The sequence below is a fragment of the Opisthocomus hoazin genome, chromosome 11, assembly GCF_030867145.1.
Source record: "Opisthocomus hoazin isolate bOpiHoa1 chromosome 11, bOpiHoa1.hap1, whole genome shotgun sequence".
NCBI lineage: Eukaryota > Metazoa > Chordata > Aves > Opisthocomiformes > Opisthocomidae > Opisthocomus > Opisthocomus hoazin.
In genome coordinates this window covers 8956687-8977739 of record NC_134424.1, presented here as the reverse complement: position 1 = coordinate 8977739, position 21053 = coordinate 8956687, and the positions used below count along the sequence as shown (strand labels likewise).

Below are 21053 nucleotides of genomic sequence, written 5' to 3'. Positions count from 1 at the left end.
AGGAAGAAGGAATCAGAAAGGAGGAAAATACTGTGGAAGAATATGAAGTGAATGTTACTGATTGATCCTTCTTTTCAGTATGGTGATAACTTCTCCAGACTTGATCTGAGTCAAACTGATATGAGTTTCATTTGGTGCTATTTGTGATGTGTCTGTTCTAGGTACATGCAACAGAGAAATTCCATGCTTAGGTTAGTTAAGTCTGTGCCGTCCTCTGTTATTTTGACATTGTGAATTCGAGTGGCTTCTATCTTTGCCCGTATTCATTCCCTGTCAGTCTTTTCTCACCTGAAAAGGGGAAGCCACTTGCTACTTCCAAGGACTTTGGTAAATCTGAGACTTAGTTTGCTCTTTCTCAGACATCCTTTAGCTTCCTGCAAGGGTATGCATGTTGCTGTAGAAAAGGGAGAACAGCTTTGCTTGGATTTTGTTTGTACTTACATACGAGAGGATACAGTCATGCTCTAAAAGGAATTAACGGAATAGAATAAGATGAACACTGTGAACTGAATGAACCAACTGTATCTGTATCACTAATTTGACCTTCAGCTAACAGTAAGGCTGTTTTTTGCTTTTGTTAATCATATTCTACTGAATTTGAGTCATATTTTTCAAACTAAACTGGAGTCGAGCACTGTTTACGTATTGGTGTATTCATATTGGCTATTATTCAACACGAGTAATCATGTTTGGTCTCTCTTGTGGATATGCTCCTCCAGAATCTCACTCTTCTTTTCAGCGGCAGTGGTGGTGAATATTTGGGAAGTCCCTTTGGGGAATTTCCTCTCTCATTTAGTTTTTCTGTTGTACTCTTCACACCCGCTCTCTGCTCCCAACTCTGCCATCTGCTATGCTTTCTTTCCCCCTCCACTCTGTTCAGCTTTGGCTTCTTCACACCCCACTCCCACGTCCCTTTCTGTCTCTCTTCATCTGCCCACCATTCAATCTCTTCAGTGTTTGGGTATGGAACTAAGCCCACAAGAACGGGTCAGAACTTTAAAGGGGGAGGGCGGTTAGTTTGGGGGGGGATGTTTTGATTTGTTTGTTGATGTTGTTTTTCGGTTGTTTCTTTTTTAAAAAATTTATTTAGTCCTTTGTGGATCCAGCACACGTCCACTGGACAAGCAGAAACCCAAATACTGATTTTTTGCAAAAAAGCTGTGTGAGGTGCATTGTCATCCAAGTTTGTCTGGTGAACAGCTTGCTGCAGCTCTACATTTTTGTGCACATGTTATGCATGCATATTAGCAAGTCATCTTTGTCTTGGGGAGTAAAGATCTTGCACATAATTTGCCTAGTTACTTTACAGTAGCTAGAATACATACTTCAGTCTTCACGCAGCACAGAGAAAACCGTTCTGTTCCCCTCTGTCACCTTAAGTTTTATAGAACAGAATTTAACTGTAATTTACCCTAGTGTCCAGAGAGAATAATGGTGTTTTACAGCAACAGTCTTATGTGGTCATGAAATCTTGTATCAAAAAGGTACAGCAAACATATTTAGAAACTGTAGGATGTTAGTCTTACTAGTACAAGCTGGATTTCAGAATGACTAAACAGAAAGGTTTGAACTTCAGTGTTGTGATTTGAATGCTGGTTAGCTGTAATGGGTTTATGTGGTTAATTTAAATGTCTTTGAGTGTGCATTTTCCTTTAATATTCACAGTATTTGCTTTTAAAATGTACTTTTACCTGTGTTTTAGGATATAGAAGCAGCAGAAAAAAAGCTGCAGGAAAGAATGTATTTACTTCCACATCCCGATACTGTTAAGTTAGAAGTAAGTCCCAGAACTCTGTCTTTTCATTTGCTGTTTACCAAATATTTTGCTTTTTTTCCCCCCTGAAGCATGTTCTTAAAGTGAAAATAATTGATTTTAAAATCCAGTGACTGGTATAGCCAAAGGCCTGTGTACTGTGTAGCAAGCTGAACCTTAATTCTGGGGCAAGGTCTCTAGATTCTGGAGCATTCTGGTGGAAATATTTAGCAGCTTTCAGATCTATACAAACTTCTATTGAAAAATGAAGTCAAATATAAAAATCAATACTGTGAATATCAGAAGATTACTGTGTTTATTATGTTAGAGCTATTTAGTTTTGTTTATATGGTCGTCCAGTTTTCAGTTTGCCACAGACTGTGATCTTTACATTTCAGGGTCAACAGTTTATCAGCATGAACAGAGAAGTTTTCACTGCTCAGAGTTATTTTACGGTTGTATGGGAGCTTACGAAAAGTACTGCTACAGCAGGAACACTTGATTTTTCCTTCTCAACCTATAGTCCCTAGAGCATTATTTAAAGATAAAGATGCTGAACAGCAAGTTACTCTGAGAACTAAATATTATCCTGATACAACATAACAAGTTTCGTTCCCTGGTCTCAAAACTATTTCATCAGTCTTACGCAGTGATGAGGGAATGATGAGGACAGAAAGGTTCCATTCCCTGGTATCAAAACTATTTCATCGGTCTTACGCAGTGATGAGGGAATGATGAGGATAGAAAGGGTCCTGGGAACAGGAACAGGAGCACAGCTCTTCCCGATGCGAAGTGATATCTTAACCACAAGGCCACGGAGTCAGATTCCCACTTGTGTTTCTTGCACCTGTGTTTTGTGGGTTCTTCATTGTATGGTGGTTTATTTTCCACAGGCATAGTAGCACAGAGTGTCCCACACTAGTTTATGTGCTAGAGCACTGTCAAAGGAGGGGAAAGGTATAGATTTTACCGCTGTCAGCCCGGGAAGATAGGTGTATCGTACATTGGCTTCACACCTGCTGTGCAAGTGTTGTGATACTTAGGCTATTACTGAAATGAGAGGCATCACTTCTTGTTGTGGTTACTGCAACAGGTTTTTGTCTGTTGTTGTGTTTTGTACATAGGCTACTCCTATCACTGTGACAGGATGCACGCCGAGTATGCCATTCAGTGATTTAAAAAAAATTTTTTTTAGATATTTTAGGCAAAAGGGTGCATTTTTTCCTAGACACCTGCATATCTTGAATGATGCTAAGAAAGATGCCAAGCTACTAATATTGCCCCTATTTGGACTGTGTTCAGAAGTAGTTTTAGACTCCTCAAGGACTTTCAAAGCACCTCTAGAGTTGTTTGGTTCAGTTTTGTACTGCTTCTCCCTCTGTCCTGTGTTAAGATGCTTGCAATGTGCAGACCAAAGTCCACACAAACTGGAGAATGCAAAGCAATTACTTGTGGCTGCAGAGATGTCTACGCTCTGTAGCAGCGGTTGAATTTAAGAGAGAACAGAGTTACTGTTTGAAGGAGAAGATCCTGTTTCTGCCTTTTTTATACTTCTAGAGAAGAGTGCTATAAATAGGGGAAAAAGAAAACTTTCTTTCATGGTACAAAATTCTTGTGCGTGCTTTGTTCCAAAACGCTTCTGAGCATATTTCTCTCAGCCATATATGTGTCTGTATTAATATACTTTGAAAGTTATGGCTATAATGGATCTCCAGCTTGCTAAGTCGGAGTAGTTTTGTGTGACAGCACATATGCTTGTCAAAAAAGATTCTTTGAGTAAATCTGTTGAAGAAAATATTTTTGTAAATCTGCAAGAGCCATAGTTATATCTGAGTTACATGTAAGGATCAAAATGATTAGCCAGGAATCTCATACTCTGCAGGGAGATGTTCAGTTTTGTGGTACGCTTCTTCTACGTTATATGCTTAAACAAGTAAAGAAAAAAAGCTTGGTACAGAAGTACCTTAAGTGTTTGCTACTACAAAATTACTTTTTTTCTGAGTGGACTTCAGTATCTAAAAAAGCTTACACTGATGGATGGATTGAAGTCTTGGCTTAATACAGTTCTTTGATCACAGTATTTTGTGGAAAAAAAATGATACGTGGCACTTAAAATTTTCTTCAGAGTCCTGCAAACAACAAAGTTATCCTTAGGATACCAGCACAAAAATGATGAATGGTATGTCTGTTCTACAGAGAAAACAGACCTTAAATTTATTACTCAGAGGCACAGGGTGGTGCAGAGGAAGGGTAAGATAATCAACAGTGATTTTCCTAAACCGCAGGATAAGAATACAGCTTTTTCTTTTTTCTTTTTCTTTTTTTTTTTTTTATTTGTGATACAAATACTGGAGCTGGTTACTTCGAATTTATCACAAGTAAAATTTTACTCAAATATTTTGAACTACATTACTGCAAACTTTTTTAGGGTAACCGATTTATGTAGCACTTTTCCTTTATAACATTCAACAAATTTTTTCTACTTCAAAATTAAATTCCACTAACATATGTGCTCAAGTATAAAAGCTGCTTTTTGAAAAGCTTTTCATCACGAAAAATGCTTTATTAAAGGTACTGTGAGGGTCTCAAGTAATTTGTTGCTTACCACAAGAGGGCACATTCAGTCACTTCGCAGTTCTTGCTGTAGAATGAAATCTTTCCAGGCTGGTATTTAGTATCATAAAGAAAGTTGAAATTTCATGTATAAGTACGTTGTTCTTTTCTGAATTGCTTCACTCATAAGGCAAGATTGAATAATGCATTGCATATCTGTATTGTTTTTAAACGGGCTGACACGGATTTTGAAATTAAGTGTATTTTTCTTATGTCTTTCTCAGACTCTCTATTGGGCATCAATAAAAGAATCTCTTCCCAAGTGGGAACAGTTTCTTTTAGGAAGAGCAGAAATTCCTATTGGTTTTAAGAAAATGAAAACTGCAAAACAGAACACAAGCTACCCAGAAGAAGATTCACAAAAATAAACACTCTAGTTTCATTTTGTTTTGTAATTTATGGCTTTAGCAGACAAGATCATCCAGATCAGGCAACAGAATATCGTGCCATTATATTGTCACCTAAATCATTTAAATGAAGATTAACTATATTGGATAATTTGCTTCCGCTATTGCATTGTGTACAATTCTTTATTTTTGTTCGGTAGCAAAGAAGCAATCCTCAAAGGGGCTTTTAGGATCAAAAGTGAGAAACACTGGTATGTAGAAACCCAAGGCAATTGTGTTTTCAGTATGAGAAGAGTTTTAGGTTATTTTTAATCCTCTGCTTCTGCATATAAGAGGGATAAGTAAAGACAGATTCATGCATTATCTTTCTTCCCTGCAGTCATCTGTGCTGATGTCTCTTTGTGGGTGAGGGAGAAAGGAGGAATTTACCGTTAACAGGAAAGGCAGGCTGTTTGCATCAGACAGCCTGGCCTTGGTTTAGCACCAGGAATCTGTGTGAAAACCTTCACGAGAGCAGTTGTAGAAGGAACACCTTGAATTTCCGCATCTTGCTTTCCCTGATTTTTGTCAATGCCACTTTCATTGCTTTAGCAGCTAACTCCAGTAACCACTGCTGCTTTTCCTGACCTGCTGCTGCCTACTTTGTATTGCCTGCCTGGTGGGTGGGTGAAGACAAGAAAAACTAATGATTTGGAGATCCAAAAATATTAAAGCTTCTTTGTTATAGTTTCATGTTTCTTATGATCCCTTCTATCACTAGCCAAATCTCTAAGGGGGGTTGCTACTTCTAGGCTGCTCTTAATGCTATTTTCTTTATGTTGACATAATCTACAAGCGAGAACTTTTGCTTAGGCATTAAAAGCTTGAAAGAATCAAACTGTGAAGGGTGACAGGCAGTGCCTGTCCAAGAACCAAGTATATAGAGAAGCCGAGGAGATAATATTTTCATTTTCAGCCAGTGAACAGCTCCTTAGCTTCCTCCTACAGAGGTGCAGTGTCAGTGAATTTTGATTGTACAGTGGGCTAACTTGGTATGAAAGTTTCACTGCTCTAGTGCAGTGCTTTTTAAGGTATCAGTTTAGTGGAAGATCCTTCCAGGTGTGTGACTTGGCCTGCAGAAATTTTATCTTTCCTAAGCAAAGGAAGCCAAGGAAAAAAAAAAATTATGAAATTAAGAGCCTGGACTTGAGTCCATGTATTCTTAAAATTTTATCTCATATGGAACAACATACTTCTTCTTCCAACCTGGAAGTAGGAGAAAACAATTTACCTCTGCCAGTGTTTGAGGATATAAAATGTAATTATTACAAATTTTGTTAGGCTGCTAGTGAACAGATCTATGCATCTCCATGCTACATAGAGATATAATTTTTTTTTTTTTAACAGTAGGGATGTTTTAGTGACTTTTATTGAAACCAAGGTACACTTTAACATCTCTCATAAATGTCCTGACTGCCTTGTATCTGTCCACTAAAAGTTTGTGTTCGTTTAGCTAATTAAAGACAGTTAAGTTATTCGCTGATTAGCTGTTGGTGGGGAGTTTATGGTCCAGTCAGAACTAGAGAACTACCTTCTAGCTAAAAACTGGAGGAAGTCTGTATAGTCTTTACGGACCAACATCTGCAGATGCTGTTCTCTGTGAAATTAGGTACTCAGTTTTGTCTGAATTTAAATTAACTGAAGAATCACTGACATAATAAAATCAAAACTTCAGCTGTGGTATAAAATTGTTGTATGTTTTCAACGGGAATATTAAGAGTTCATTTAAAACTTTTTCTATTAAAGTGTCCATTAAACTGATAAGTTTTTACAGAAACTGCCATCTTAGAAATATCCTGTTGAGTGGGTGTTGGTGTTTGTAACAATAACGTTGTTTTCATAATATGTGATGGCAGATTAGCACGCTTCTCTGCAGTGTTGTTAACAGTTGTAATTAAGGAATAAACAGTAAAGGGTGTCAGTCCGATGACAATTTCATCTATAGTGTCACAATACAAAATGTCACAAAATATTAGAACTGTTATATAACTACAAAAATATCAAATTAGGCTTTCATCTTACAAGCAGAGAGCTTAAAAAAAACCTGGCATGGAGACCATTGCAATTTTATACCTACTCAGTCTTCTGTCACAAAGACAACTTGGTAATATTTTCTTCTGTAAGATCACAATGTGGTTCTCAACCTGATTTAGCGGGAATTTGTATGGATCTTAGAATTGTAGAGCTCACGTTTAAAAAGCAAATAATTGGAATCGGTTGATCGGACAAGAAGGAAAAAGCTATTACACATGATGCCCAAAATGAAGGGATGGGTGAGCAGTTAGTTGCTAACAAAGACTAGTATTCGTACTGGCCTTTGCATCCAAAGGGAAATCACTTTAATATCTGAGCCCTTAAGTACTTCATAGGTGTGAATAATCTGGGTCTTTATCTCGTTGAACTCTGCCTAAGCAGCAGGATGCAGATGCTGACTGTCTCCTTGCCCCTTCTGATTTCCCGTGGAAGGAGAGCGAGGTGTGTGGATGATGAGGGCTGGCGACTGGCTGGCTGAGGGTCTGGGAGCGTGATCTGAGGGGCACCTGCGAGCAGTGATGGTTTCTGTGCCGCAGTTCACAGCTCAGATATTATGTTTCTGATTATTTTGTTGTTGTTATTGGGAAAAGAGATTAAGATTAAAATTAAATTATCGTCTTTTCAAAGAAGGAAATTACTTTTTTTTATTTCCTGCAGCGTAGCTTTAGAAGCAATAGGGGAGTTAGTGCGTGGAAAATTGTATAGGAACATGTCCAGAAAAGGAAAAAATGAAGAGAAATATTTAAAGCAGGAATGTGTATAGGCAACTGCTTTCAGAGACAAGAGCCTTCAAGTTGGCCGGTGGTCTGATCTAAATAAATGCAATTGCATACGCCCGTGAAGCAGCGCAGCAGTAGGGGCAGGGAGACAGACAGCAGGGCCGCTGAGGTGCGGGAGCCAGTGCTGCCTCCTCTGGCACAGGCCTCGGGGCAAGCAGTGCCCAGAGCATCGTCATGTGCTGTCTCCTGTTGGAGTTGTCGAGTGCACAGTTTTTACTATGGCTGAGCTCGCTGCCCACTTGCCTTTCTTTAGACACAGATTTGAGAAAGCAAATGTTAGTTAAACTGAAGTGAGTTTAAAAAAATTTTTCTTTTAAATCCCCTAAACTGATTGATACCAATTGGGTTTAGTATCGCCTTTAAATGAGGTCTTGAATGGGTATTCTTCACCAAGTCACAGCTGTTGCTTCAAACATACTGATTCTATGTAGTTATCCCCTATCTCACCCCAAGCTTTCATATATATATATTTAATATATATATCACATCTATGTCTTATATATCTCTTATGTAACTTCCTACCCATCTTGAGTAAATATTTTTTCCCCCCCAGAACATCACCTGCTACTCTGCATTCTTGACGTGCTGCTCGCCCTTTTGTGCTAAAATGTATGTGTACGTAAGCTGCAATGGTCCTAAGAGCCTGTTGCTTTTTGTGCTTTTCTGGTGGGTGGGGGAAAGCAGTGGAGAGAAGAGCAGTAAGAAAAACCAAAGGTTTTGCCTGTTTCTAAGTTAATCTTTTAGTGTCTTACAAGAAGAAATAATTAATCGTCCTTTTTTAGGCTTATGCACAGATGAGTAACCACAGTACTAACCCAGGAGCACAACCTGTTCACCCATCTTGTCACCTCTGCCATCACATTCTGGAGCTTTTTACTTTCTCAGTTATTCTGGCTGTGGGGGCAGTAGCAGAAGGCATGTTAGTTTTCCCTAGGATAAGAAATTTCTTACTCTGCAGAATCTTTCTCAAGCCTATTAATTTCCTTTGAGAGTACATATGTAATAATAAGAGGGTTTAGAGATGTGATATTTGATACTGACTGTGGTATTCTCTTGATTGTATTTATTCAGGGTCATGTTTTCATAGAAGTTGGGAGCTAGATTTTAGGCTGAGCTTACAGTTCTTCATTTCTGTCTTTTTCATTCACACAGAGCAGGTCAGGGATGTAGATGCTCAGTTTGAGCTTGTTGGTACTTAAAAATAGGAAAACCAAATTTGAAATGGAATGTACTTTTAGGGTTTACATCTGAAAGAAAACATTATTTGCTCCATAATGGTAATTTTCATAATATTTTAATAGCTGTGTTCAGATACAACTTGACCTTAAATATCACCCCAAATGCAAGCTGTTTTAACATATTTGTAATGCTAAGGTCTTCATTACTGTAATATTCAGTTTGCTTGAGGATTATAATCCACGGATATAATGTGTTCCAGCTGAAATAAAGCTTTGATCCTGTAGTCACTGCCTCCTGGATTTTAGTGTTATATTGCCTGTACAAGTTGGATGGAAACTGGTGCCTGCTGCATCCAGGTGTGTGGACAGTGAGTACGCCAGTGATGAATACTTTACTTAGGTATGGTGTTCGTTTTCCTCAGTTTTCCTCTGACACTGATCTTAAATATGAATCTGCTGAGTGAAATTAGAATCTCAGAATTTTAGTGCTGAAAAATCCAAACGGACTGAATCCCAGATCGATTATTTGCACTCTTCCTATTGTTTCATGGTAATTATGTGCTAAATTACTTCGGATATGGAATTACTAGCAAGATATGGATAGAGGTACTTAAACCCTTGCAAAGGAAACGGTAAAAAAACCCAGTTCTTTAATGCATCCTCCTGCTGTGTGAAGCCCTTTGTCTTTGCCGTAAATAGGGTGATTTAATTTGGGAATTTTGTTACTCCTTTTAAACACATCTGGAAAATGCCCCAAACTGTACCTGCCGTGTACCTGGTCTGCCAGTTTTATCTTCTGCGTTCGAGTTGCCCCGCATACGTTTGCTGTGAACGCATACGGAGGGGATGCGTGCTCGCTTCGTCCCCGAAGTTTTATCGCTGGCGGCGATAATCTTAAAAAGAAACGTGTGGTGTTCGTTCTCCTTACTCGCAGTCGTATCACCTACCCGAAAGCCCTAATAGGCAACAAAACCGTGTGAGACGGTGTTTACATCACACTTTTGAAACGGATTCAAGCAGAGCCAGCTGCCGTAAAATTATTTGACAAATATATCGCGGATTAATAAAAGGAGAATTTTGCCGTCCTTTAAGTAAAGTACAGTCTCCTTGGCTAATTACATAGCGTGAAGCCGCGGTAAATTAGTACCTGCCTCACAGCGGGGCTGGGAAACGTTGTTTTGCTTTCCGGGCTTGCGTTTCTTTACCCTCTTAGTTTGCGTGCGTTGCCGCGCTCGGTGCGGGCGGCCGGCCGGAGGATCCTCTCCCCGCCGCACCGCACGCCCGCGGCTCCCCGCAGCGCCGTCTGACCCGGGCGCGTCCCCGCCCGCTCGCCTCCGCGCCCGGCGGTGCGGGGCCTGCCCCGGGGCCGGGCTGCGGGGAGCCCGAGCGACCGGCTGGGGGAGAGGGAGACGGGGGAGGAAAAAGGGGAAAAAGCGCGTTGCTCTGTGGTTGCCCGGTGTGGAAGGAGCCGGCTCCGGGCGGGGGCCGCGCATCGTCGGGAGGTGCGGGAGAAGCGTGGTGTGTGCGTGTGCGCTCTCTCCCGTCACGGCGGCGAGATTCCCGGGGAAGCTCTGGGCAGTGGTCTGACTGCTGGGAAACGCTGGTAACCGTGACGGTGGAAATGGCACCGGTAAACCCTCAGGGGAAGGGTTCGCGTGCGGGAGCCGAGCGGCCGCGTCCCCCCGTCCCCTGCGAGCTCTGCCGAGAGCGAGCTGAAACCACCGCAGCCGCTGCGCACCGTTTCTCGGACGTTTCTGTTTGTCAAGTTCCCGGGTACGCCTGGCTTTTTCCTCTGTAATCAGCTTTCTTTTGCTGGATTCATTCAGTGATGCGCTAATCCAATGTTGGTAATATCTCAATTCATTAACATAATGAATCAGAAGGAAGAGGCTGATTATAAATCAGAAAGCTTCTATTTATGTGAAATATCTTGGCAACTGGCAGCAGTGAGGAAGACGGTAGAAGGAGCATCAGACGGTTCGCGGGGCTTGGGGAACGCCGTTGCGGGAGCCCCCAGGTGCTCTCCGTGCGGGGTGCAGCGCCCACGCCCGGCGGAGGACGATCGTGCCCGCTCTGGCGGCGCGGGTCGGGGGAAACGCCCGGCTCCTGCGGCCCGCTCTGTTTCCGGGCCCGATCGCTTTTAGAGCGGCTCATCAGCCTGGAGACGGCAAAGATTTGTAGGAAAGGTCAAGTTTAGTGTCGTTTCGGGTTTAGAAGCTCTGGGACCAGCCCCTTTTTCTGCGTTCCGTGCCCCCGTCCCTGCTGGGGACAAGGCTGTTCCGTGACTAAACACGCTCTTACCGGAGTCACTTTAAAGCAGATTTTTTAGGAGCACCGGTGACTTTCAGCACCCGCACTGAAGGGCTGGTCGTGGTCCCGCAGCCGAGGGGTGGGAGGGAGCAGAGGGGAGCCCCAGGTCCCGGAGCCACGGGGGGTCCCTGCGGCCCACCTGACGGGGATAGGTAGCCCGCCCCGAAACGGCGAGCACAGAAGTCCAAATGTCACCACTCTTTTTTTTTTTTTTTAATTGAGGGCACGTGTTGGGCTCACCTTTCCGTGGTTCAATCAAATCAGCAATTGCAAGCGATAAAGGAGATCAATACAAATAACGTGAGCCTGTGGTTTTGGCTGAGGCAGGGTTAGTGGCGAGAGTGGGGTTAGACGTGGGGAAGGGTCTCCTGGTGAGTCGGAAGCACGGTAGAAGTGACCTGGGAAGAGCTTTTTCCCCGTCCTTAGGTGTTTTAAGCAAAGCTCCCGCGGTGGTGGTGCCAGGCCCTGCTCCGCACGGTGCTGTGCCTACGGGAGGGCAGAGCAGGACCCGCAGCGGCGGGGCTGGCGGCTCCCAGAAGGTGGGGGGGCTGGCAGCGAGCGGGGGGCGGAAGGCGAAAGGTTGGGAGCAAAGCTGGCCGCGGTGTGAGGTCCCCTCGCAGCAGCCCGGCGATGCCCACGCCGGGACCCGCCTCCGGCCCCTTCCCCTCTCCGCGGAGCCCGGGGGGTATGCGGGGTCCCCATCTGCAGGGGGCCCGAGGAGAGAGGCGGGGAGGCCTGCGGGAGCGGGCAGGGACCGCGCCGTCGGGGCTGGGGAAGGGCCGCAGGGGCTGGGCGGCGAAAGGGGCGAGAGCCCCGAGGGCAGCGGTGCCCCGACCCTGGGAGGGGACGGGACCTGCAAAGCCTCTCCGGGGGGGACGACACGACACCCTCGTGGATGACACGCGTGGGCCGGCTGACAAATAGTCCAGTAAACCGGCCCACGGCACCTGCGCGTCCGCGGGGACCCGGCGGGTCGGGAAAGGCATGTGTCAGTTTAACCGCGGTGTTGACTTAAGCGAAAGTGCTAAGCCATTCCTAAACCTAAGTCAATACAGACTTAAGCCAAAATTGTTATTAACGAGCTCTAATCTGATTTAAGAGCCTCCGAGCGAGCCGCGTCTACGCGGGGGGGGTGGGGGGTGGGGGGTGCGTCTCTTTGCACTGGGCCCCGCGGTGCCCGGTCCCCGGGGGGCAGCGGGATGGCTCGGCCCCGGTGGGCGAGCGCAGCCCCGGGGAGGAGCACGGGTGTCGGGGTGGCTCTGCCTCCCGGGGAGTGATTTGGGCTGGCCGGGGGTCTACCTCTGCGGGATAGCCTCTGGAAACGGCAGGCGGCTCGGCCGGCGTGGGGTGCCCCATTCCCGGGGGGAGCTGCAGGGGGGCTGCCGGGCCCCCCCGACCCTGCCCTGCCCGGGGGTGATGCCGAGGTCCGGCAGCTCCGCTCGCTCGGGAGAGGGGACATACCAGTGCATTTTTTTTTTTTTCCCCCGTCCCAATGGGGCAGTTGAGCCCTCCACTCCACCCCCCGGTGGGGGCCTTTCTTTTCTTCCCCACCAGCTTTGAGCAGCCCTGTTTCAGATTGGCCTTTTTATGTTTGATATAAAGAATAGTTGTTGGCCAATTCCATCTTTTCATCGCTGCTCTCCAGGCCCGGGTCCAAGCGGCTTGTCAGATGCTCATTAACTCCCCCTTTGGCTCTTTCCAGTGTGTCTCCTAAGCTCATTGTGCCAAGAACTAGCGCTTCTTTCTCTCTACACGGCTCCCTTTCTCTGCTCCATCAGGGAGACAAATTACTTTCCAAAAGGGATCGCCAGGGACGGTTTAATGAGAATTTCTCTAGGGCTGGCCGTGGAAATCAATGTAGTTAACATTCGGTGCACTTAATTGGACTTTTCTCTTCTGCCTCCTTCAAAAAAACTCTGAAGCTATCCTGTTAATCTCTCATTTGTAATCAATTGTGTTGACTAAACAAAAGTCTAGGTCGTCCTTTCTTCCTGTCCCAGACAATCCTTTGTTGCCTCTAAATGCCTCATTCTTGAGTGCTCCTGGTCGTGTAGATGGGTCCGATTGTTGACAGTTCATTATTGCGCTTTTGTCCATTTAATCTCCCTCGCTGTGTTTTGCATGTGCATGCCTTAATGAGCTCCGTTGGCAATTAACATGTTTCTAGCAGCAAACCGGTTGCTCAGACGTTCGGGGAGCGGAGTGCAGGGAAAAGGGCAACGCGGCTGCCCGCGGGCGGTTCGCTTCGCGGGGCCCGGCGGTACGCACCTGGGTGCGGGTCCGGGGCCCCGGGGGGAGCCCGGCGGGGCTGGCACCTCGCTCCCCGCGCCGGGGCACCGCTAACCCTCCCTTCCCCAGGCACCGGCACCGCTCAATCTGTTGTGTGCGCGGCTGCCTCGCCGGGAGAGGGTTGTGGGGGGTTTTTTTGTGTGTGTGGTGAGGGTTTTGTGTTATTATTGAGGCTTGCTGGCAAGAGTGCCGAAGTGTGAGCAGTCGTGGACAGCAGAAACATCTTGTGAGGGAGAAGATAATTGGAGTCTCTGGCGTGTGTGTGTCTGACAGAGCCGCCCCTCCCCCGCGGTCTGTGTGCCGGGATCCGGGTGAGATCCCGGGGGGGGGGGGCGGGCCGGCCGGCGGCGAGCGCGCTGCCGTGGCCCCTTCCCGCTGCCGGGGGGGCCGGAGCGGCACCGGGCTCGGGGAGGGCCGCCCGCCGCCCCCCGGGAGGGGCGAGGTGACCGAACCCCTTCGGGGTGCGCCGAGGATGCAGCTCCCACTCTCAGACGGCTCTGCGAGCAGCGTCGCTTTTTATAAAAAAATAAACAAAAAAACCCCACAAAAACGCGAAAAGACGGCGCTGCCGTAGTTCCCTCGGCGGGAGCGGGTCGGGAGGGCCGGGAAGCGGCCGGGACCGAGACCGGCGCTCGCCTCCTCCGGGACCTCGTCCCGCACAGCGCCCGCACCGAGAGGGGTCCCTTCCCGCGGCCGCCGCGCTCTCCCGCCCCGTCTGTGGCAGGGGAGGGCCGGGCTCGGCCGGCGGTTCGCGGCTCCGCTTCGGGGGCGTTTTTTCCCCCGCTGAGGGTTCCCAGAGCGGTGGCTTACGGCGACGGGGGTTGCATTCTTTTCTTTTTCTTTTTCTTTTTTTTTTTTTTTTGTTTTTTAAATTTCCTTTTAATCTGAACATCTCTCAAAATCTTCAACACTAAAACTCTGGCACGATCTTTCCCCGCCGCCGGCATCCCTGGGCGTCCTTTCCCGCTCCTCTCCCGACCCAAACCATCCAAACGACAATTCCGGCGCTTAAAAACGCAAACCCCGAGCAACCCGGCGGTCGGCCCCGCCGGCCCCGGCCGGCTCCCCGGGGAGCTCCGCGGCCGAACGGCGGGTCCGGCAAGTCGGAGCGGGGGGGCTCGCCTCGCCTCCCGCCCTTTCACCGCGCAATTAGGCGGGGAAGGGGGAGCTCCCCGGGACGCCGTCCCCAGGCATTTCGGCCCCTTCCCCGCTTCATTGGCGAGCCCGGCCGGAGCAGCACGCACAGGCACGGCCGGCTCACCCCGCCGGCATAATGCTGCTCCTAACGACGTGGCCGGAATAGACACTTGCACATTAAAAAGTGAGGGGGGGGGGGAGATGAGAAGGGAATAGTTAGTGTAATCCAAGCGCTTGATTATCCATATTCTGATCAAAAAGAGTTTCTGAGGCCTGCTGGGAGTGATTAGATTAATGTAATGCGGTTTGAAGGGTCTGTGTTTTCTCTCTTAATTTGGGTCATTACTCGGAAAGCAAGCGTGAGATCATTTCATCTGCATGCAGGGGAAGAGAGTCATTCAGGAGCGGCTGAAACACGCCGAAACGACCCGGCCCCGGCGAGCGGCGCTGGGAAACCGGGAGCCGCCGGCCGGGGGTCCCGCACCGGCGCGGCAGGGTCCGGGTACGGGGCGGGGGGAAGGCGGCCGCCCGGTTCCCTCCCGCCCTCGCTCGGTTTCCTCCAGGGCCCGCGGCGCTCCCGCAAGCCGCGTTTACAGCGGGGTTACACGTCGCCGTTCAGCCCGGTCCCCGCTCGGGCCGGGGACGAGGTGGGAAACGAGACGCCTGCGAAGGGCCGGTTTATTGTCCCGTGATAGATAGATATAGATATATATATATTCCTCACTTATTCGAGCGTACATTTAAAATGGAGATTTACAGACACGTATAAAGAGCGCTGTCCTGGCGGGGGGGCGGCCAGCCCGGCCCCTCCTGGCCCGCTCCCGCAGCGCGCCGTTAAATAAGATTCCTCTTATATACAACTGCGGCTCGGGGTCGCTTGCTACCGGCGGCTGAGCTCGCTGGGGAAGAGACAGAGAAGCGAAGGCCGGTTCGGACGGGTGGAGCGGGGCGGTGCGGCGGGCCCTTAGCTCTGCCCGCCGCGCCCGGGGTCCCGCGGCGGCGGGGGAGCGCTGGAGACGCTGTCGTGCAACTTTCGGACGTGCTTCTTTAAATCAAAGTTTCTGCAAAATCCTTTCCCGCAAGTGACGCACGTAAAGGGCTTCTTGTCGTTGTGGGTGTGCATGTGGAAAGTCAAGTTATAGATCTGGTGGAAGGCTTTGTTGCAGATGGTGCACTTGTACTGCTTCTCTCCGCTGTGGGTCAGCTTGTGGTTCTTGTAGTTGCCTGCGGGAGAGGAAGAAGGTGGAAGGAGGGGGTTACCCGAGGGTGCCCGGGCCGCACAGGTAAGGCAGGGCGGGACGGGGGGGATGCGTTAGGAAGTGTGTGTGTGCGTGTGTCCCGCACCCCCGTCCGAGTTGTCAAACCCGGTCCGCGTCAGCGCGGAGCAGCGCGCAACTGGCACGGCACAAATGAGCGGCGGGGTCAGCCCGGTGACCCGCGGCAAACGGAGGGCTCTGGATTAGGACGGGGCCCCGGCACCTCTCATTTAAAAAGCATTTAGGGAGAACCGTCAGCAGTCCCCGGCGGTGCGGCCCGGCTTGGAGGGAAAGTAATTGGGAGCAGCGGCGGCGGCTCTGCCCGCGCCCCTTCTCTTCCCCCAGCCGGGCAAGGCTCGCCGCGTTTAATCCCCGCTAATGGTGGGCGAGGGCCCCCGGCCCGGCCCGGCTCACCTTTCTGGTGGAAGCCCTTGCCGCAGAACTCGCAGACGAAGGGCTTGTAGCCGGCGTGGATGCGGATGTGGGTGTTGAGCGTGGAGCTCCTGTTGAACGCCTTCCCGCACTGGTTGCACTTGTGCGGTTTCTCCTGCACCGGATGGGGGGGGCGAGAGGCCCGTCAGAGGGGGTGTGCGGGGGGGGGGTGTACCTCCCCCCGCATCCCGACCGCCCCCCACCTACCTGGGTGTGGATGATTTTGTGCCGGCACAGGGTGCTGGCCTGGCGGAAGCCCTTCCCGCAGACCTTGCAGACGAACGGCCGGGCCCCGGTGTGCACCGGCATGTGGCGGGTGAGGTTGTAGTGCGCGTTGAACACCTGCGGGAAGCCGAGGTCAGGCACGGCCCCGCCGCCCCCGGACCCCCCGCCCCTCGCCCCCCCCCCCCCCCCCCCCCCCGCCTCCCCTTACCTTGCCGCACACCTCGCAGGTGAAGTTTTTGGGCTTGCCCTCCGCCGCCCCGCCGCCGCCCCCCAGCTTGGCGTGGCCCTTGGGGGGGCCGCCGCGCTCCGCCGCCTCCTTCATCACCTGGTCCAGGTGCCCCGGCAGCCGCTCCTTGTGCGCGAAGGGCGGCGGCGGCGGCGGCGGCAGCTTCTCGGCCGCCAGCCCCGCCAGCTTGGCGTTCTCCAGCAGGAAAAGCTTCTGGTGGGCCGAGAGCCCCCCCGGCGGCGGGGCGCCCAGCAGGCCGGCCGGGAAGAGCTGTCCGTGCAGGAGGTCGGCCGGGTGGTACGCCGCGTCCAGGTAGTTGAAGTAGTAGAGGGAACGGGGGGCGGCGGGCACGGCCCCGGCTTGGTGGATGACCTGCGGCTTGACGAGCCGGGCGCCGGGCTGGCCCAGGGCGAGCTCTGCCTTGCAGCAGACGCCGCAGTTGGCTTTGCAGAGCCCCGCGCCGCCCCGCAGGCTGCTCTTCCACAGCTCCGAGTAGTTGAGGAGAGTCTTGGAGGGCAGCTCGTAGCCCAGCGGCGGGATGGGGATCACGCAGGGCAGGGGCGAGCACAGGCTCAGCGGCTTCTTGCCCGGCTCCGGCTCCGGCCCGCCGTGCCTCTGCTCGAAGGCGGGCTTGGGCTCCGAGGTCTTGGCCATGATCCGCTCGATGGAGAAGGCCAGGGTCTTGGAGGGGTTAGCGGCGGCGGCCCTGCCGTCGTGCCGGGGGCAGGAGGAAGGCATGACCGTCTCCAGCGACCCCGAGCTCGCCATGTCGCTCCGCCGTGCGGGAACTTGGTGTGAGCAGCCACTCGCTCCCGCTCTCGGCTCTGCGTCCCAGAAAATCCAGGAGACAAATCAATTTAATAAGCACCTTGTTCTCCCCCCACCGCCACCCCCCCCCCCCCCGCTCGCCACCGGCACCCCCTCCCTATTTACATTCAAATGAACATATCCAAGAACAATGGCACGTAGGGTACCAGATTACTGCTCATTAAGCGGAACACGCTAAAGTAACATGCAAGCTAGACCTTGTTAGTCTTTAAAAAAAAAAAAAAAAAGAAAAGAAAAGGAAGAAAAAGCCAAACCTCCCCCAGCCCAATGCCACCCAGCCCCACCGCTGGTCGCGGACCGGGACCTGCGGGGGCAGGGGCGGGGGGGCTCGCCCTGGGACCCCTTACCTCTGCCCAGCGCCGGCGAGCCGCATCCAAGCAGCGCGGTGCGGCCACAGTCACATTTTGATAGCAAACATCTTCCCGAGCGTCAGATCACGGTCTCGTACATTTAAAGCTGACATCACATGAAGTCACTCCGAGCAGAATGACATGGGGATGCCACCATGGAGCTTCCCCGAGCCGAGGCGCCGGGCTGGAGCGCGGTGGGCTGGGGCAGAGAGAGGAAGAGGAGCCCCCCCCTCCCCTCCACGCACAATTTCCTTCCAGTTTAAGACGCACAAATCGCTCGTGTGCGAGCTGGGTTTTTTTCGTCTCTCTCTCCCTTCTCAAAACGCAACTTGCAAAGCAGAGGAATCGTTTTGCATGTGGCAAATTAGAAGGCAAGTGCGATTCACAAGTTGGGTGGAAAAGAGTGCTCCAGTTCTTGCTGGGGTTAGAAGAGCCACTCCGAGTGAGCGTGAGGATTTTTTTTTTCCTTCCTTTTTCTTTTTTTTTTAAAGAAGGGGGAGAATGATTTTTTTTTTTTTTTTTCCTAAAGCAACTACCACGCAACCATGCTCTAGTTATTTTGGCAACCCATCTGCAATCAGCTCCGTTGCAACCGAGCTGGAAGATAATTAATAAATTGTCACTTATCTGCGAGCCTCCCCAGCATGTATAAATTAATAGCCAACCCATTAATTAGGACAGTGTATTAATGTTAATTAAACTAAGTTTAATTCCACCCCCCCTCCCCTCTCAGGGTAGCTGGTGATTAGCCTTAAATAAACGCGGAGGGAGCCGAGCCCAGGGCTGGGTTTTCGCTGTTAAAAAAAAAAAAAAAAAAAAGGACCCGTGCGCTGCGAACGGGAGTTTTGCGAATTGTCACATTGTCACCCCGAAAGGTGCCCGCTTCCCCGGGGGCAGCCGGGGGGCTCTCCCTTTCCCTTCTAGCCCTGGTCCCAGCCCCCTTCTCCCCCCCCCCCCAAAAAAAAAAACCAAACCAGGCGACGCTACGTTATAGCGGCTGAATGCTGGGGTTTCTTCCCTTCCTCTCTCTAATTAAAACGACTTGACGCGGGAGGGGAGGATTTGCAGAAACCTCAGAGGCGAGGACGCGGTAGCTGAGGGGGTCCCGCGTCCACCTGTCTCGGGGGGCCCGGCGGCAGCACCTCCCGCGGCCCCTCGCGCCCGCCCCGTCCCTCGCCGCGGCCATTCAGCCCGGCCGGGTCTCGCCCGGCGATGCAGGGCGCTCCGCTCCCTTTCACTCGGAGCCACTAAAGCGCTGCGTGGAACCTGGTTTTGTGCGTTTCTAAAATAAAGGGGAGGCTTATCCGGGGGAGGGGGGGAGCGAAGGGTTTAGATTGAGCCTGGCCAGAGGTAAAGCAAGCAATGAAAAGGCCCCTATATATATATATTATTATTTTTTTCTTTCCGCCTGCCTCGCACGCCTGAACAAAGTTTGGAGGAATTCGGGGTTTTTGTGCGGCGCTGCCCGAGCCGCGGGTCCCCTCCCCGCCGGCTGTTTGCAGACAGGCTCTTTCACCTGCGAACGACAACACGCTCCAGAAACAAACTTTGAAAGCGGCGGGTGGAGAGGAGCTGCCCTGCCCCGGGGGCTGGGGGGGGGGCACCCCGCCTCGGGGATGGGGATGGAGATGGGGGGGGTCCAGCCTGGAGCATCAGGTGCCGGCGTCCGCCCCGCCTGGGTCTGGTAGGGTCGGCGTGCGAGGGAGGGGGGAACCCGCCCCGCTTTTCTGGGGGGGGAAGGGATAGGGTGGGACGGGACTGCGGAGAGCCGCACGCAGCGGGACAAGGCTGCGGGAGAGCCCGGCTGAGCGCCGGGGAGCCGAGCCGCGCCGAGCCGAGTCTCCGCCGGGCAGCGGGCAGGCAGCGGCTGGGCTCCGCTCGCTCCCGGGGCTCGCCGGCTTTAGCAAAGTATTTAATTAGCCTCCACAAACTTTTTTTCCTCGCCTGCAGATTATACTGAGTGGAGGGTTGGGAACTATTTTACACCTTGCCACTCACATGTTAATTAATCTCTATCTAACCCTAATTGCAGTTTATTCAAGCACCGCTCAACAGCTCACCCACACAATAAACACTGGGGCTGCTTTTATCCATATTACTCCCCGCTCACACGTTGAGTAATTAACTCCAGTACCAACTAATAGTGCAAACAAATATTTTCTGTAAACGAGATGATTTCGGGCGGGATAAAAGAGGGCTGCGAAGCCAGGGCCGGGAGCTCGCTGCCAGCTTCCCCGCGCCGCCCTCGCCCTCTCCGGGCTGTTTGCAGGGCTGGGTCTCTCCCTCCTGCCCTCCCCAGCCCCGGGGCCGCCTCCTTCCCTGGGAGCGGAGCCCGAGGCCCGGTGCGGGGTGCCGGCTCCTGGGTCGGGCCGCGCGAGGAGCCGGGGCACCGCACGCCTTGCGCATCAGCGCTGCGGGATCCCGGCTCAGACCCGGGCACCGGAGCTCAGCATTTTAATTGAAACCGCAGGTTTAGGCACAGCTGGAGGCTGTCTCTATCGATTCGACTTCTGTCGTTCCGGCAAGCGTGTTACGACCGACCGACTCCGAGCCCGCGGCCCCGGCCCCGCCACCCGGCCCTCGGCCCCTCTCCGGCCGGTCCCGAGCCCGCCCCGGCCGCCGGCATCGAAAACCGGCGGGAGTTTCCTTTCCGCCCCCCGACAACCGGACCCGCTCGGCGGGGGGGTCCCGGGGATCCATCCAGGGTGGGTGCCATCCGGGCGGGGGGTGCGGGGTCCCGCGGGCCCGGCAGGGGCAGCGGGCGCTGAGCGTTTATGGTCCGCTGGAAGATGACTTGGGATCCTCCTGGTTATTGGACTTGGCAGCTGCTTAAACTCCACAGTGGAAGCTGCCGAAAGTTATTAGCGTTATGCTTCGATCTCTCTGAAATGGTGGCTTTGATTTCTATGCTGCTTTGCTTATTATATGTTTTTGTTGTTGTTGTTTTGGGTTTTTTTGTTGTTTTTTTAATAGCGAAAGGTGATGGACAACCGGGCGAGCCACCAGCCCAGGCAATTAGGATGGGGCTGCCGGGGGAGGCAGCTTCTGATGTGAATTTGTAGCTTTGTGGCCGGTGCAAGGTGCGGCGGAGGGGCCTGGGGTCGGGCTGGGAGGGCAGCAGGGCTGGGTGCTGCCCGGGCCCCACCGTGCTGGGTTTGGGTCTGGCTCAGCGCAGGGCAGCAATTCTGCCCTCAGAGCACTGCTCAGGGATGGCCCCGAGGAGTTCGGGTGGAGTTCGGTTTGCAGTGGTCAGAGAC

General features: G+C 51.2%; 2 protein-coding genes across 8 annotated transcripts in view; one reads left to right on the top strand and one right to left on the bottom strand.

Annotated features, from left to right (window-relative positions):
• CEP15 (centrosomal protein 15) overlaps positions 1–21053 on the top strand; it is a 40319-nt gene that overhangs the window by 12250 nt on the left and 7016 nt on the right. For 6 of the 7 annotated variants that reach the window (XM_075432516.1, XM_075432512.1, XM_075432514.1 and 3 more), the window contains exon 4: positions 1703–1777. In XM_075432516.1, coding sequence (XP_075288631.1) covers positions 1703–1777 — 75 coding nt within the window. Of the gene's footprint in view, positions 1–1702; positions 1778–4590; positions 9028–21053 lie in introns of those variants that run through there. The other variant, XM_075432517.1, reaches the window with a different exon arrangement.
• FEZF2 (FEZ family zinc finger 2) lies at positions 14267–18295 on the bottom strand. The gene is made up of 5 exons (XM_075432650.1): positions 17794–18295; positions 16601–17442; positions 16375–16509; positions 16150–16282; positions 14267–15703 (listed from the first exon to the last, which is right to left on the bottom strand). The coding sequence occupies exons 2-5, from the start codon at positions 17384–17386 to the stop codon at positions 15444–15446; spliced, it is 1314 nt and encodes a 437-aa protein (XP_075288765.1). The 5' UTR covers positions 17387–17442; positions 17794–18295; the 3' UTR covers positions 14267–15443.

What these genes read in the sequence shown, in the direction of transcription:
- FEZF2 (XM_075432650.1), bottom strand. Translation starts at nt 17,386, where the DNA reads ATGGCGAGCTCGGGGTCGCTGGAGACGGTCATGCCTTCCTCCTGCCCC. An exon ending in CCTGCGAGGTGTGCGGCAAG is followed by an intron (nt 16,510 to 16,600) that starts GTAAGGGGAGGC and finishes GGCTTCCCGCAG; the next exon opens with GTGTTCAACGCGCACTACAA. An exon ending in ACAAAATCATCCACACCCAG is followed by an intron (nt 16,283 to 16,374) that starts GTAGGTGGGGGG and finishes CATCCGGTGCAG; the next exon opens with GAGAAACCGCACAAGTGCAA.